This window comes from Macadamia integrifolia, chromosome 2 (assembly GCF_013358625.1).
Source record: "Macadamia integrifolia cultivar HAES 741 chromosome 2, SCU_Mint_v3, whole genome shotgun sequence".
Taxonomy (NCBI): Eukaryota; Viridiplantae; Streptophyta; class Magnoliopsida; order Proteales; family Proteaceae; genus Macadamia; species Macadamia integrifolia.
The window spans coordinates 15,911,623-15,928,091 of NC_056558.1; the positions used below are offsets into that span (position 1 = coordinate 15,911,623).

The 16,469-nt window shown below is 37.9% G+C and overlaps 1 protein-coding gene across 1 annotated transcript; it reads right to left on the reverse strand.

Moving 5' to 3' along the window:
* Positions 1-7,834: 7,834 nt before the first annotated feature.
* LOC122063895 (TIR-only protein-like) lies at positions 7,835-8,323 on the reverse strand. Its single transcript, XM_042627585.1, has one exon. The coding sequence runs from the start codon at positions 8,321-8,323 to the stop codon at positions 7,835-7,837; it is 489 nt and encodes a 162-aa protein (XP_042483519.1).
* Between the last annotated feature and the right edge of the window lie 8,146 nt (positions 8,324-16,469).

The window sequence follows — 16,469 nt, forward strand, 5'->3', positions numbered from 1 at the left end:
TTGGTCCATGATGTTAAGCTTTCTGATTTGTGTTTCTTGGTGATGGAAGTTATTCGGCCATGGAGCTACACAATTCCTCCCCTTTGATTCGTCCAAGCGGTGAGGATCAATTATTAAATATTTTTAGTGCAAGATTTTGGGACCCGTATTTGTTGTCTAGTTGGGTTTCTCTTCAAATTCACTGCAGGTAAACACTCACCGGTCCACCCCTCTCAAACCATCACCCCATAGACAGTGGAACACCACAGGGGAGGAGATCCAAATATAATATGGATTAATTAGGTTTATTGAGCTGGTTTAGACATTTTTCCCGAGAATAGATTCTTTGCACATACGTTTTGTGGGATATAGATGTGAGGATTCAACACTTGTCCCTTTTGCTTTTGTTTTTACCCCTCCTCATTCTTTAAATGGCAAGAAGTGAGACAGATGGTGTTGGACCCTCACATGTACATCCCAGGTGAACTTATGTGCAAAAGGATCCAATCTCCCATTTTCCCTCAAGATTTCAATATATATGTTTTTCTTTACCATTTTGTCCTCCTTAATTTATGTATCATAAATGTGGTATTAGGCAGATATCAATATTGACCACTACCAATATTGATGTGAATCAATTGACGTCGATCCAACCAATCCGAGCCTAATACCTAAACCCTGCATGTGAATGTTTTTCCATGCCCTCTCACACTTTCTTTGTGATCGGTCTCTAATTGTTGAAACCATTTCGTACACTTTGATTGTTATGGTTTTGGGAGATCAGCCCCCCCACATGGAGGAACCCTCTTCCTCAAAAAAGAATTTAAGAATAACTAACTTAAGGGTTTATTTGACCAAGTCTGGTATGACATGAATCCAATAAGATCAAGTTGGACCTAGGTTGAGTTTTGAAGATCCAAGATTGAGCTGAAATTGTAAGAAACCTGACCCCTCCAGTCTCCATGGAGTTCTTTATCTTGGTGTGCAATGCCAAACAATCTCTATATGAAAAATGAAATTACTTTATTAATTGATCATTTATTTCCATCTTTTTTTTTTTTGATAGGTAGGGAGGAATGTAGATAACAGCCAGAAGGCTCGAACTCAAGACCTCCTAATGAGCACGGACTTTTTGTACACCACATCTTTGTCCATTTGTTTACTACAACTCGTTTTATTTATTTATTTATTTTTTTTTGGTCAATGCAAAATGTAACAATTTGTTGGCTAGTACATGAATATAACAATTTTAATACATGGAGAGGTCCGTTTTTACTTTCAATTGGCGCCGTCGGTACCTATTTTCCTTCTGCACTTGTTTACTTTTGCATCGAATTCCATCAACACTTCCACCACACTGTCCGAAGCTCTTTTTAGCAAGTCCGACCAGTCCCTTTAAGACACATTAGAGAAATAATTTTCAAAAAATATATAAAATATAAAGGCTAATTAATAATAAGGTACTAATAAACCCCAAAGGGTAGTCAAGTTTAGGGGTGAAACAGGGTCTGGTTGGGCTGGGATTTTTAAATCCCTAACCCGACCCTAAGTCCTCAAAATTCAACCTAGGTCCAACTCAACCTTATCAGGTTCATGTTCAGGCCTAACCCTGCTGGGTTCATACCAACCCAACCCGGCCCTAATTGACCCTGTCAAGGCTGGGTTGGGTTGACCTTGGCTTCTGTAATGGTTGGATTAACCTTGATTGACCTGTTTTTGTTATTCATATCTTATACATTGAAAAGTTATAGAAAAATGAAATACCAATAGGAGCTCTAAATTCGAAGATAAGAATTCAAGGTTAAATTTTAGGCCGGGTTGGGTCAGGCTGAGGCCTCAACCTAAGCCCGACCAAACCTTGACCCAAGGTTGGGGTTTTTCAACCCCTACTTGCACTTAGGGTCAAAAAACTTGGCCCACATCTTGTTCGAGTCAAGGATGGTTTGGATTGTCAAGACCAAACTTTCAACCTTAGTCAAGTTTGCAAGGGATCTTCGCCTAAGGAAGCGTGTAGTTCTAAGTTCGACTCCTCTTAGCTGCTCTAAGTTCTCTTTCAGTAAAAATTGAATGATACTCATTTTTAAAAATTTCATTCAACCCCAATATGACTCAAAAAAAAGGTACTAATTAAATGGGAAGATAGAAATAACATGAGAGTAGTAAAGGAGAGCAATTGATGTCTCTACCCGTTGAAGGAATCAAAGGGGAGGCCCACCCTGCGTTTGGCCAGTTCAAGCGCCAATCTAAACCTATGAAGCTCCTTGGCTGAATAACTTCCATCATCCACAAGCACAAGATCAAAAGGCTTGACATCATAGAATATGGGAATCACCACCTTCTCATACTCAATCAGGAGAGCCAATTCATGGAGACAAAGTGAGAATCACAATAATGTGGAGAGAAGATTACAACCCCAACCTTACAGTCCCGAATAGCAGCTTCAATATTCTGTAAGAGCTCGTCACTAGGCTTCATACTCTTGTAATCTATGAAGGGATTAAGGTTTAAATGGACTAAACGATCGTAAAGCAATGCAGTGACGTTGCGTTTGGTGTCCATCCCTCTGTGGTTAATGAAGACATCACATAGCCCAGCCGGCCGGTGAGTTATTCTGCACGTACTTGTTTGTCTTCTGCTACCGAAAACCAGCTTACTACCCAACCACTTAGATAGGGAAAGATACATCGCTATTGTAAACTTCAAAAGATTCAAATGTTCTATTATTCTGAACTATGGAGAGAGAAAGAAAGAAGCTGAACAAGGTATCCATCGAGAGTGAAAAACATAACCCCCAAGTAATCAATTTATAAAACCTTCCCCCACCCAAAAATGATAAGGATCGGATTTACGTACGAGATTGTCAATCTCGTACGCTCCTTATTCTAGCATTTAAAATCCATCAAAAGTCTTCTCAATGCTTGATGTTTGTCCAAAGTACTCCAAACTGGCTCAAACTTTTCTCAATCCACCAATGTCCAATTGGATCACACTTCGCTCAAACTTTTCCCAATCCTCCAATGTGATCACACTTCACACTTCACACTTCACACTTCACACTTCACACGTCACTGTGGTCGTCACACGTCAATTTATTAATAGTTTAAGCTTTCTGGGATCCACTAACTTTCACGTGGCATGACAATGTCATTTGGCCAATTATATTAGCTTGGCAAGGTTGTTTGTCTGCCCAATGAAATAATAATAATAATATAGAAGATTATGTCCTCATTCTCGGACACAGATCTTCAAAGCTAATTTTCTGATGTGGGCCCCACATACAAGCCATTGGCGCCCTACAGAAATGAGAGAGAGAGAGAGAGATTATAGAAGAACGAGGTATTGTGAAATGTCAATTGTCAAGTGTGAAACCATACTTTTTCACGCAGACTTGATGGAGCATTTCACATGGAGTAACAGACAAAGTGGTGTAGATAGAATTTGTTGCAAATTACAGAGAGAGTAATAGGAAATAATTCATGAAACCATTTTCCACACCTTGATTGCTATGGCTTGGGAGATTCCTCCTACACAGAGGAACTCTCTCCCTTACAAAACTGTGTGCCAAACTTGCATATGCAATGAACAGTTGAACAAGTTTTTCAGCCCTTCCAGTGACAAAGGGTTGTCTGAAATGCATAGAGCTGATATGGAACCATCATAACTGTCCATTAGAGAGGAACCCTCTGGATGAGTGATGATGGATATGTAAGGTATCCTTCTCCAGGTGCATCAGACATTGGCCAGATAAATAACAGCTTGAATTGTCCTTCAATAAACTAGGATGAAATAGAATAGATAAAAGTGTCAAGTAGCAGAGGGCTATTAAACTGAGAATGAGGGCTGCATAGGGAATCAGATATACTTTTTTTTTTTTTTTCGAATAAATCAGATATGCTTTGGGACTGCTAGCTCAGAGATTACAGAAAGAATTGTTTAGAAACAAGATGTAAGATGAATTTATTCAATCCAATTGTACAATGATCAACCAAAAAGCATGTAAGACATAAAATATGGAAGAAACTAAAATTTTGATTCTGAAATCCTATTTCTTTTTTCTTCTTTGGTTCCCTGTATTGCATTCATTCTTTTTTAATATTATTCTTTGCCGACATTTAGCAAAAAAATATGAAGCCAATGAACATGAAGCATAGTTTACCACCATTATTGTACAAACTCTCTGCACAATTATCAAAACACATGCTTTTATTTGTATCTGGGCAAATGTCGGCAAAGAATAAAAAGGAGAGAAGAGAGGAAGGTCCCAAAAATATACCTAATCTAAGGGAGCAGAGAGAAGAGAGGAAGGTCCCACGAAGAAGTCAAGAATCGATTTCTATTTGTATCTGGGCAAACAACAAAATTATGAAGAATTTTATTCCTCACATCAAAAGTAATAGCATCCCTAATATGCTCCAGAGAACAAGAATTGGTAGTCCATCTTATTTTGTTCATTTCCCACCAAATATGACATAATATTGCACTGAATGTCAACTTGCCAAGATGATCACAAAGGGTTTTACCATTAAAAACATTTAAAATCCATTTCCATTCCCTTTCAAATGGAAGAATAATTCTAGGACTTGACCAAAGCTTGCAAAGAATGCTTCTCCAAACAGAATTAGAAAAAGGACAATCAAATAACAAGTGCTCAAGGTTTTAAAGGAATTCCAACATAGGCAACAATTAAGGACAAAAATATTTTTATGCATAAGAAAGTCTTGAGTGGGAAGACAATTGGTCATAGCTCTCCAGACTGAGAATGAATGCCTTAAAATAGCAAAGGAGAACCAAACAATTTTTTTTACCATGGGACAATTGAGGCAATAGAACGAACCAAATTCCAAGCAGAGTTTGAGGTAAAGCAACAAGAGGAATTAGCCATCCATAGGATTGTGTCGCCACTACCCCTAGGTCTTAACTTAATACTTGATTATTTGTTCCATATCTCAAAAAATTCATTTGAAGTACTAGGATCAAGGTCCCAGATGCCATCTCAAAGAATGGAAGACACCTTAGCCAACCTATCCGATCCCATATCATATCTAATTCTATCACTATATTTAACAATTAGAACCCCATCAGGGTGCCAATTATCAAGCGAAAGAAAAGTCTTAGAACCATCATCAATGGAAGATTTGATATGATCAGAGACAAGGTAGCAGTATTTCAGTATTTTCCTCCATGCCTAGGAGACATCCGTAGACTAGGTGGTAGTACAAATAGATTCACTTTTGAGGTATCTTGAATAAACCCAATCTACCCAAATGCTCTTCTTTTTTTAGGCCACTTTCTAGATAAGCTTAACAATACCAGCAATATTGGCATCTTTAACTCTATGAAGACCCAAACCTCCCTCCTTCTTGGGAAGACAAACCTTGGCCCAACTCAAAGGATGAAGAAGGTTAGTGCCATCCTTACCCTTCCAAAGAAAATACAACATAAGGGACTCAATTTTAGAAGAGATAGTAGTAGGGAGCCCAAAAATCCCAGACCAATAAATATAAGAGCTTTGCATGACAGATCTAATAAGCTCCAAATGACCTGCAAAAGAGATAATCTTGCTCTTCTAGAGTTGGAGTCTCTTACAGAGCCTATCAAGAATGGGAGAGCAATGATGAGCAGAAAACCTTGAAGCTATTAAAGGCAAGCTCAGATATGTAATAGGAAACTGACTTTTAGGGAACCCTAAGATGCTACGTAATTGAGCCTTCAAAGACTCTGAAACACCCCCAAAGAAAGAGAGAGAATTTTGAAGATTAATATGGAGACTAGACATTGCAGAAAATGAGCAAAGGGCTTCAGAGATGCTAGTCACTGATTGAAGGTTTGCCCTTGAAAAAATCATAAGGTCATCAGCAAAGGAGAGATGGGTGATCTTCAAAGCCTTACACTTTAAGATGGGTTGAATGGAATCATCCTCAGTTTTAGATGCAAGGATTTTGAGAGACCTTCCATCGCAATGGAGAAAATCAAGGGAGAGATGGGGCATCCCTGACGAATACCAACTTTAGAGTTAAAGAATCCATGAGGGGACTCATTAACAAGAATAGAAAAGAGAGGGGAAGAGATGCAACAACGAATCTAATTAATGAAATTAGGAGGAAATTCCATTCTCTCAAGGATCTAATAAATATAGTCCCATCTGATTGAATTCAAAGGCCTTATGAATGTCCAACTTAAGGAGAATAGAAGGATGATAATTTTTCCTACCAAAGCCTCTAATAATTTCATGATAAAGAAGGATATTGTCTGCAATGTTCCTTCTAGGGATCAAAGCTACCTGATTATAGCTCACTAGATCATCAATAACCGCCTTAAGCCTATTAGCAATGATTTTTACAATAAACTTGTAAAGGGTGTTAGCAAGAGAGATGGGGCGAAAGGAGGAAACATGATCAGCCCGCTCAATCTTGGGAATAAGGCAAAGGAAAGTCTAGTTGATTCTTCCTTTGGATTAAATTTAGATTCTTCTCAATTGGGGGATGGGGTTAAAGTTTGGTGTTTTTGTATTTGAATTCATGCTCTGAAAACCTATTTTTAGATTGGAAAGATTTTTTAGGATTTAGGAAGATTAGGGATTTTTTGCTAAATTGATTGAGGGCTTTAGATTAGGATTTGGAAAGATTAGGAATTAGGATTTAGATTGCTAAATCTCTCTCTCTCTCTCTCTCTCTCTCTCTCTCTCTCTCTCTCTCTCTCTCTCTCTCTCTCTCTCCAAGCCCCCTTTGGGAACTTTCCCCCGCTGCAACTCTCCCCTTCGTCAGTTGCATATGTTGGTAGAAAAACCAGAAGATGAGGGGTCTGATATACGGGGAAGAGATTGAAGTTGGAAATGGGGTATTCAGGTGTTTTAGTGCAAAGGGTATAAGTGCCTTTTTTCATCTTTTGATTTATCCCCATCAAAAGTAAGGGGTACAATGTAATAATTAGTTCTATGGGAGATGCTTATAACATTGGGTAAACTATAGAGGAGGCCATCCTAGATGTAATAAATTGGCATTTCTTTGTTTTCTGTGTCTAACTTGCTTGTAATCATGTGGCTCACAGATCACTTATTAGCTCATAATGCTCTGATTTCCAAGTACTCATTAGAGAGTTTGGATCAAGTCCTCGTACAAGAATCATTCTCATACGGTGTCTAATCTACACTTGGAATCCACCCAATCTCTTTCTTCTTACAATAGGCTGAGAGAATGAATGGATTCCAGGTGTTGATCAGACACTGTGCGAGAATGTTTCTCATACGAGGACCTGATCCAAACTCCTCATTAGAGTGCATATACTCTTCTCCAGTTTTTATACTGATATAATTGTTTCTAAAGCTCTTCCTATATTAAATAATCTATTTTTATTTCGTTAATTAAATCCAAGTGTAGATCAGACATTGTACACTTCTCGTACGAGGACTTGATCCGGACTCCTCATCAGAGTGCATATACTCTTCTCCAGCTTTCAGTTTTCACACTGATATAATTGTTTCTGAAGCTTGGCCTTTATTTAATAATCTATTTTTATTTGTTTAATCAAAATGAAAATGATGAACATTTGAAAATACATGAAAGATCATCACTTCTATAACAAACAAATTTGTTGCACGTGGAGATTTCTGTTTCTATTGATGTCGGGACCTTTTTCCTTCTGCATCCAACTCCATCAAGATCTCCACGACGCCGTCCGAAACTCTTTTCAGCAGATCCGACCAATCCCTTGAAAACCCGTTGGAGAAAACAATCGTCAAAATGGTTTAAAATATCGGGAAATTGAAAACTTTTAAAACTTGAAAAAAAAAAAAGAAAAGGGAATCACTCAGATAAGGGGGTGAGAGAACAGAACACAAGTTTAATATATTGGGTCCTTACCCGTTGCTGGAATCAAAAGGGAAGCCCACCCTGCGCTTGGCCAGCTCAAGCGCCAATCTATACCTGTGCAGCTCCTTGGCCGGATAGCTTCCTCCATCAGCAAGCACAAGATCAGAGGGGTTGACATCGTAGAAGATGGGAATGATCTTCTTCTGGTATTCTGTCATTAGAGCCAGCTCATGGAGACAGAAGTAAGAAGAGCAATAGTTTGGAGAGAAGATGACCAACCCAACCTTACAGTCTCGTATGGCAGTTTCAATGTTGTAGAAGATATCGTCGCCGGGCCTCATACTATGGAAGTCCAAGAAAGGATGGAGCTCAAGGTGGGCAAAACGATCGTAAAGCAACGCAGCAATGTTGCGCTTGGTGTCAACCCCTCGGTGGTTAATGAAGACGTCACAGAGCCTTGCCCTGCGAATAATCCTGTAGCTTCTTATTTGCCTCGTGTTACCGAAAAGCTTGGATAGGGAAAGATGCATCGCCATTGTGATCTTCAAAAGATTCAATTGGTTTCTTTGGGGCTAGAACGAGAGATCTAGATAACGAGATGGTGCAATGGTCGATGAAGAAGAAGAGGCAATAGAGGGGGGAGAAAGCTTGGCGCGTCTAGTGCTTAAGATTAGACGTGCGAGACCAATTTGTTGTCTCCTGTGCTTAGGAATCTAGAGGTCCACCTGGTTTATATATATATATATATGCTTTCCTATACCTCTCCCATATAATATTATAGGAGGTGAGACTGTGAGACTCACCCACTCACTTTCCCTCACATGAAAGAGAAGAAAAAAATAATAATAAAGGGGTTTGGCGATTCTCATGCTGAAAAGGCAAGATAAGAAAGGGGGAAGGGGTATTTCACCTGTAAGGGAGCGAGATTGAGATGAGAGAGAGATCCTTGACACTCCCCATTTGGCTCTTTTCTTGTGCGAAGATCCAATCTAAAGATAGGTTGAATGGTCGATCAATTGCCAATCTTGTTTCATTTCTTTGCTGGTGTATATGGCGGACTCGCAATGAATCCCTATATAATCAGTCTAATCTCTCTCCCATTGATGTCTATAAATGGGCAACCTGTGCATTTGAAGAGTTTTGGCAGTCTTCACATTTGTCACCTCAAATTGATCAGATTGGAGATTCGATCGATGTTGTACCGTCAAGGTGGATACCTCCCCAACAAGGACACTTCAAATTGAATTGCAATGCATCTCTTTCTCATGATGGAAAAAAGGGAGGCATTGGCTTTATTATTAGAAACTCTGCATCCAAGCTGGCCTCTGCTATATCTAATCCCATGCAATTCACAGATATCCTCCAAGGGGAGGCTCTTGTTGTTCGCATTGGTCTATTACATGCTCTGGGAGAGGTTGTGGATTACATTTCAGTTGAATCTGATTGTAAGGGATTGATTTCTATGCTCCTCAACCAAGGCCCCCCTCCTCTAGTAGATGTGCTCCCTATTGTGCAGGATATTCAGCATATCTCTATCTACTTTAGGAGTTGTTCTTTCACTTATGTTCCGAGGAATACCAATATGGTTGTTGATTCCTTGGCTCGGAAGGCATTGTCATTGGGGTATATGACAAACTGACCTACATCCACTCCATGGCTTGTCCATATTTATAATATTCATTGTTGGCAAACCAGATTTTGACTAGGAAAACTAGGCCGAGTTTGGTCAAATGATTAGAAACCTAATCAGGAGTCATAGAAACTCACCCTCTATTAAAAAATGACAAGACCGTGATCAAATCATACCGATTCATTCAAGACTTGTTTGTTTTTCCCGAGTCATGGCAAAACAGTCGATTCTTGTCAAAATTTTGAGTCAACACTTCTGAATAATTTTGAACTACAATATATTCTAATGATGTTAAATATCCAATGGTCGACGTCTTCTGTATTAAGTCTATTGACTATTGATTATATACATCTAAATTTTAATTAAAAAAACATGATTTATAACCATGACATCTTCAAATCGGATTTTATCACTTTCAACCAAGAGACAATGAATGATGGGTTTCATAAATTTTTTGAAAAACAAACACTTTTATTCTATATTGTCTCATTTAATTTATTTATTAGTTATTTATTTGGATTGCTTGAAAAATACTAGCATGGAAATGAGATGGGGAAATTTGACATGACTCACCAAGTTTTTTATGACTCGCTCCGACTCACTAGGTTTTGAAGAGGACGATTCGGGTCACAAAACCTGGTTTTCCAACAATGGCAATATTGACTCCATGTGTAACTCACACCCTATTCAATGAAAATTTTCCTTACCAAAAAAAAAAGGATGGAGAGAGAGAGGGTGAGAAGTAAGGAAAGAAAAGAGGAAAGGGTGGCGGGTAAGATTGACTTTTTACACCCTAGGTTTCCTCTTTTTGGAAGAGATGGCTGAATAAGGAGGGAGTAGCCGCTGATACCACCCTCAATCTTGTGCAAATGGAAAGTAGGAAGAATGAAGATGCTTCTCGATTCGTTGTTTGTTGAAACAGTGTCTGTAAGTGGCCTAACCGCCTGACGAACTCAGGTGAAGGGCGATTTGACTCTTGGAACTATGGTAGGATCAATGGCTAGTCTCCTTTTCTTCTCTATAAAAGAAGGGAACTTATTGGAGGGGAGGGATTTTTTTTGGAGTTTTAGGGATTGAGAAATTTTACAGAGAGTGAAGAAAGTGGGTTTTCAGATAACAAAGAGGGAAGGCGATTAGGAGTTCAGGTTTCATTCTATTCAATTTCGGTTGAGAGTAAGAGGTCTTGGTGAGAGTTTCGGTCTGGCTTGAGGGATCCTTATTTGTTGTTCTTAGTTCATAGTAGGAGAAAGCGAATCTGAGAGGGAAAATGAGACACTCTGTTGCTTACATGGTCTCTTCTCTTGCAACTACAATTCTGAGATGTACAAGGAAACAACTTTAGAAAAATGAGATTTGGTTCATTGATTGCAGCCTTTTGGGAGAGAGATTAGAGTAGTAGATTGAAAGAATTAATTTGTGGTAGATTGTGCTTTTCTTTCTCAACTTCTCCTTGAGCATTCATGATGGGTATTGCTACTTGCTCCCAACGATAGTCCAAACGATAGGAACTTGGATCCAATTTCCAAACAATCCAAATTTTGAATTTGCAGAAATCCTATACAGGTTATTTCTTCTTTGCAGGTCGAACATTAGAAATGATGGTTTTGATTCTTCCTTTGAATTAAATTTAGATTCTTCTCACTGGGGTGATTGGGTTAGAATTTGGCGTTTTTGTATCTGAAATGATGCTCTGGGAACCTATTTTTAGATTGGAAAATTTTGTTTAGCGATTTAGGAAGATGATTACAACATTAGGGCAAACTGGAGGAGAGGCCATTGTAATTAGGGGTGTTAGCCCAACCCTAAGGTCTCTTAACTTAACCTAAGCCCAACACAGCCCTAGGTCGGACTGCGATATCTTAGCCCAGGCCCAACCCAACCCTGATTGGGCAGAGTTTAACCCAATCCAGTCGAACCTAATACTATCGGTTACCTGGTTGCTTGATCTTGATGCATAGCAGATGCCAAAGACCAAAGTTTTCATATGTGTATATGTTGGTAAGTGATTGGGTTGGATTAGGTTGGGTTGAGACCTCAACCTAGGCTCAACCCAACCTTACCTTGGGCCTGAAAATCTCAACCCTAACCCACCCTATAGGTTGAAATCTCAGCCCAAGCATTGTTTGGGCTCAGGACGGGCTAAGGCTGATTCAGGTTAATCGAACTTTTTTAACACCCCTAACTATAACTATCCCTAGATTTAATAAATTGGCATTCTACGTCAGACTTGCTCGTAATCATGCGGCTCAAAGATTGCACTGATATAATTGTTTTTGAAGCTTTGTCTCTATATTCAATAATCTAATTTTTATTTGTTTAATGAAAATGACAACGTTCGGTGTCTCCTCGGTATCAAAAAATTCATTATTTTATTAGAACTTGAAAAATAAAATTCCAAGACAAGGTGTCAAAAGCCTTTTTAATGTCATTCTTTACCCCACTTCCTCCTCCTCTCATGGTGCTAAAAGGAAAAAAAAGTCTTACCGAAAACACAAGAAACTAGAAAACTTTTCTTTTATTTTCTACTATTGATAGCTAAACATACATAATTTTTTATTTTTCTATTTCATTTATATTCTTTTCTACTATTGATAGCTAAACATACATAATTTTTTATTTCTTTCCATTTCATTTCATTTATATTCTTTTCTTTTGTAGATTCTTTTTTCTTTTCATTTCTTTTCTTTTCTTCTCTTAACTACCAAACATAGCCTAAACCACACGTTTCTCTTTGGAGAATGTACAACAATGTGTAGAGTATTGATAAACATGTATGTACATACACAAGATATGTGCTAATACAAAAAGTGGTATTTGATTGAATTAGACTTTAAAATTTAACATGTGACTAGTCTAGACCACGTCGTCTCTACCCAATACTTAGAATGAATATATCATCTATCCACATGGTAGAATAGATGTCTTGTTGCTATTGGAAAAATAACAAACACTAGTGACATAATAATTCGCTAGCTATATATGTGCACCATAAATTGGACCAGTCAACAGATGTTATGGCTTCATTGCAGTTGGAAATGGATGAGACCATTTTTTTTTTTGTTAACCAAGGTGTTCAGGCCAGTTTACACACACCTCGACTAATCCTCGGGGAGACTAGCACAGCAACCCACCACCATGATCTCCACTTAAATTACAAATGCACAGATGAAGAATCGTACCTGAGACCGTGCGCCTAATCCACACAATCCCTAGTTTGCCCTAATCATTTGGGCAACCCACAGGTGGGTACAGAATAAATAAGAAAAATACACACATACACACACACACACTCACACAATGCGTACGATAGAGGTCGATCCCATGACCTCCTCCCCTAAGTGCCGGCTCCACATGCCGAAACTACCACCACTAGACTATCCTGAGACCATTCTTTATCCTTTTGATATCCTTGCTGATCTGTGCTGATCTATGTGGTATTATAAAAATAAAATGATGTTGATCAATGTATGTATTGCAGAATATCATATTGTTTTCTAAGTAAATGGAATTATATTTACCTATTAAAGAAAATTAATTTGCTATATATTTTATGGGAAACGGTTCTTAAGAGTCATGAGAAATGTATTAATCCCATAATTTTTTTTTATAATTACTTAAAAAATAATTAATAAAAAACCATTTAATGAGAGATGCTGGTTATAGCGCTTGATACCTAACCTCCTCCCATATATTTTATATTGGATTAGCTAGGGATTTAAAAATTGAATCTGCCGTACGTGACTGGAAGGTTGGGGTGGTCCTCTTCTCTCCACATTATTGCTCTTCTTACTCCTGTCTCCAAGAATTGACTCTCATGATAGTATACCAGAAGAAGCTCATTCCTAGTTTCTTTAATGTCAAGTCAACCCCTCTGACCTTGTGCTGGTGATGATGGAACTTATTCGGCCACGAAGCTGCACAGGTTTAGATGGGCGCTTGAGATGGCCAAGCGCAGGGTGGGCCTCCCTTTTGGCACATATCTTATGTACGGTCTTTGCATGTGTATTAGCACTTTAAAATCATACTGTTAACTTTGAGTGTGAACAGTAGATTTAGATTTAAAAGAGACATAAATATGAATGGCATAAATTTGTTTTTTATTTTTTCAAAACATCATCTTCTATTGTCGCATTGACAAAAAAATTAAAAAATCCCCCTATGTGATCAGCATGGGAATGCTCTCCTATACCCTCTCTCAGCTTTCCTAATATTCTTTCCTCACTCTTCCTGGCTAGCCCCCATTGATGAAAAGTCTCTTGCACCCCATTCCCTTGAATTTTTTTAAGGGAAATGGACTGAAGGCTCTGTTTGTAATTTTTTTTTTTTTCTTTTATTTATCAAGTTTTCTCACACCCACAATCAAAGGAGAATCCTTGATTGATGGTTTTGATCAGATAGTGCAGAGAAGGTATATATCAAACAACGGTGAGAGGAATTCACAAGCAGAAATAGATATTTATGACCTTTGATGATTGTAGAATCTTTTATTCATTTATTTATTTTCTTTAGTAAATGAAATAGAGCACTCCTGCATGCTGCAACAGGCACTCTATCGTTTCATTTTACCCTATGGTACTTTTTTTCTTAATAAACATTTTTGTAAATTTGGCCATATCAGTGTGATTTATTTATTTTCTATTCTTTTCAAGGTGACTATGAAATTCTTGCGATTTTGGACCATTTTGACTGGTTTTTTCTTCAATGGATCTCCAAGGGATTGGTCGGACGACTCGAATCTACTAAAAAGAGCTTCGAACAGCTTGGCGGAAATCTTGAAGGAGTTAGACACAGAAGAGAAATGTGACCAGTGTGAATAGAAACAAACCCCTGTATCTCTATGTATTAAAATTTTGATTGTTATTATTATTTTTTTGGTTTACAGCGGTTACCAATAATCAAAATACCAATAATGTGCTTTTCATTTACTTTCAAATGTTCATCATTTTTATTTTAATCAAACAAACAAAGTTTAATTCATTGAATATACGAAATGTGCCTCAAAAGCAAGTTCAAATTGTTTGCAGTGAGCAGTGAGATGTAGTGAGCATCTAATAGCTGGGAGGTCTTGACTATACACATTAGCCGTTAGATGTTCATTGTACATCAATGCCTCATTGCAGACGATTTTGACATCTCACAAGCTACCAAATCACACTATTCTGTTTTGTTTTCGTTAATCAAAACATTCTCTAGGATTCCATTTCCATTTCCGATTGGAAATTATCTACCACGTGTACACTATCCTACTGTGCTATAGATCGTAGAGCACACCCCGCACTATAGGGGTTCCGGATCCTTCCCATTGGTGCATGGATTTTGCATATCTAAAAAAAAAGCAAAAAATAATATGTATTTATATTTTATAGGGTGCGATCTGATTGCAAATAGACTTTGTAACAAGACCAAGGATTAAAGTATCGGTATCGGTCATTGTATCGATCGGCCAAAATTAAGATACGTATCGGAGGGTATTGTATCGTATCGGAGATACGCTAAATATACACACATAAATGAATAGAAAATGCTTTTTTATACACTTTCGCATAAAAAATAGTTAAAAAAATATATTTATAACATGTATTATGCATAAATACTAAATTGAGAGTATCGCACTAAGAATCCAAGGTTTGTAGTTGTCCCATGAATGTAAAATCCTTGTTCTCAATCTTGATTTCTACCTTAGTTAGAGAGAAAAATGGTTGGTAGCAATTTTGGAACAAAAACACCTCAAAAAATTGTGTATTTCTGAAAAATGACCCATCTTGGTCATTTTATGATCGTATCGGTACTTTTCGTACTGTATCGATGTGAATCTATCAATACATATTGATACGCACTGATACATATCGATACATACCAAAAAATATATTTCACTTTGATTTTGAATTTTCCATAGAGTATCAGTATGTATCAGTGTGTATCGTATCGATAGTGTATCAGTGCGTATCGATATGTATCGTATCTGTCCGTATCATATCGATAATGGCCGATACAGATATGTATTGACTGATATGGTACGATACGATACAAACGGATACTTTAAACCCTAAACAAGACTTTTTAACCCTCCACAAAATGATGTGGCATTGTAATAAAGTGTCTACTAAGGTAATTTAGCAACATAATTTAACCTATCTCCTCCTGCAACAGATTCTCAATCGACCCATCTTAAGCCCCTAATGCTAAGCATGAGAAATGAGATTCAGAATAGAGGATAGTAACCATTCTAACCAAAGATAGGCAATGACTACCGAGTACTTCGCGGACAAAAGTTATAAGGGTAATTTACAGCATCACCCCCTCAAGAATGCCAGTATTATAGGAACATCCTCTCTCTTTCACCAAATTAGACTCACAACCCCTATCGTCAGTCTCTGTTAAGTGATGCTATGAAATGACACTTTAGACCTTATGAGTAAAACACTCTTATCTTATTATCTCAAAAATACCCCTCTCTTTACATGTATACCATTTCATTCTCTCTGTATATCCTTCTCTCCCTACCTAAGACTTGTGATTCCAACGAGTTCGCCTCGACCTCTTTGGATTCTTCTTCATGCCACCCTATAAAGGCCATAATAAAGAGTTTCAGATATATTATTAAAAGAGAATAAAAACAAGAGGAAGAGCTCGCTCTACCCACAAAAGCAACAAAAAGTAAGATTAAAACTAGACTATAAAAGCAGAGAGAGAGAGAGAGAGAGAGAGAGAGAGAGAGAGAGAGAGAGAGAGAGTCGAGAGAGAGGTCGACCGAGATCTGAGCTTTTGCTTGCAGAGATCGAACTTTCAGGCCGAGAGAGAGAGAGAGAGAGAGAGAGAGAGAGAGAGAGAGAGAGAGATTGTGAAGGAAGAACCAACTCAACAAGCCTCCACACCGGAGTACCAAACTCACAGGACCAGACCTCTTTTGATATTTAAAGAAGAAAAAGCTTTAAGCTCTAGGTTTGATCGCATATCTTCAACCAACTCAACTGGGTTTCTCTCTTTCCGTCGCAATGGATTTGACAATCTATGACTTTTTTAAGCTCTTCCTAGTGTTTTATCTCCTATCT

What these genes read in the sequence shown, in the direction of transcription:
- LOC122063895 (XM_042627585.1), bottom strand. Translation starts at nt 8,323, where the DNA reads ATGGCGATGCATCTTTCCCTATCCAAGCTTTTCGGTAACACGAGGCAA.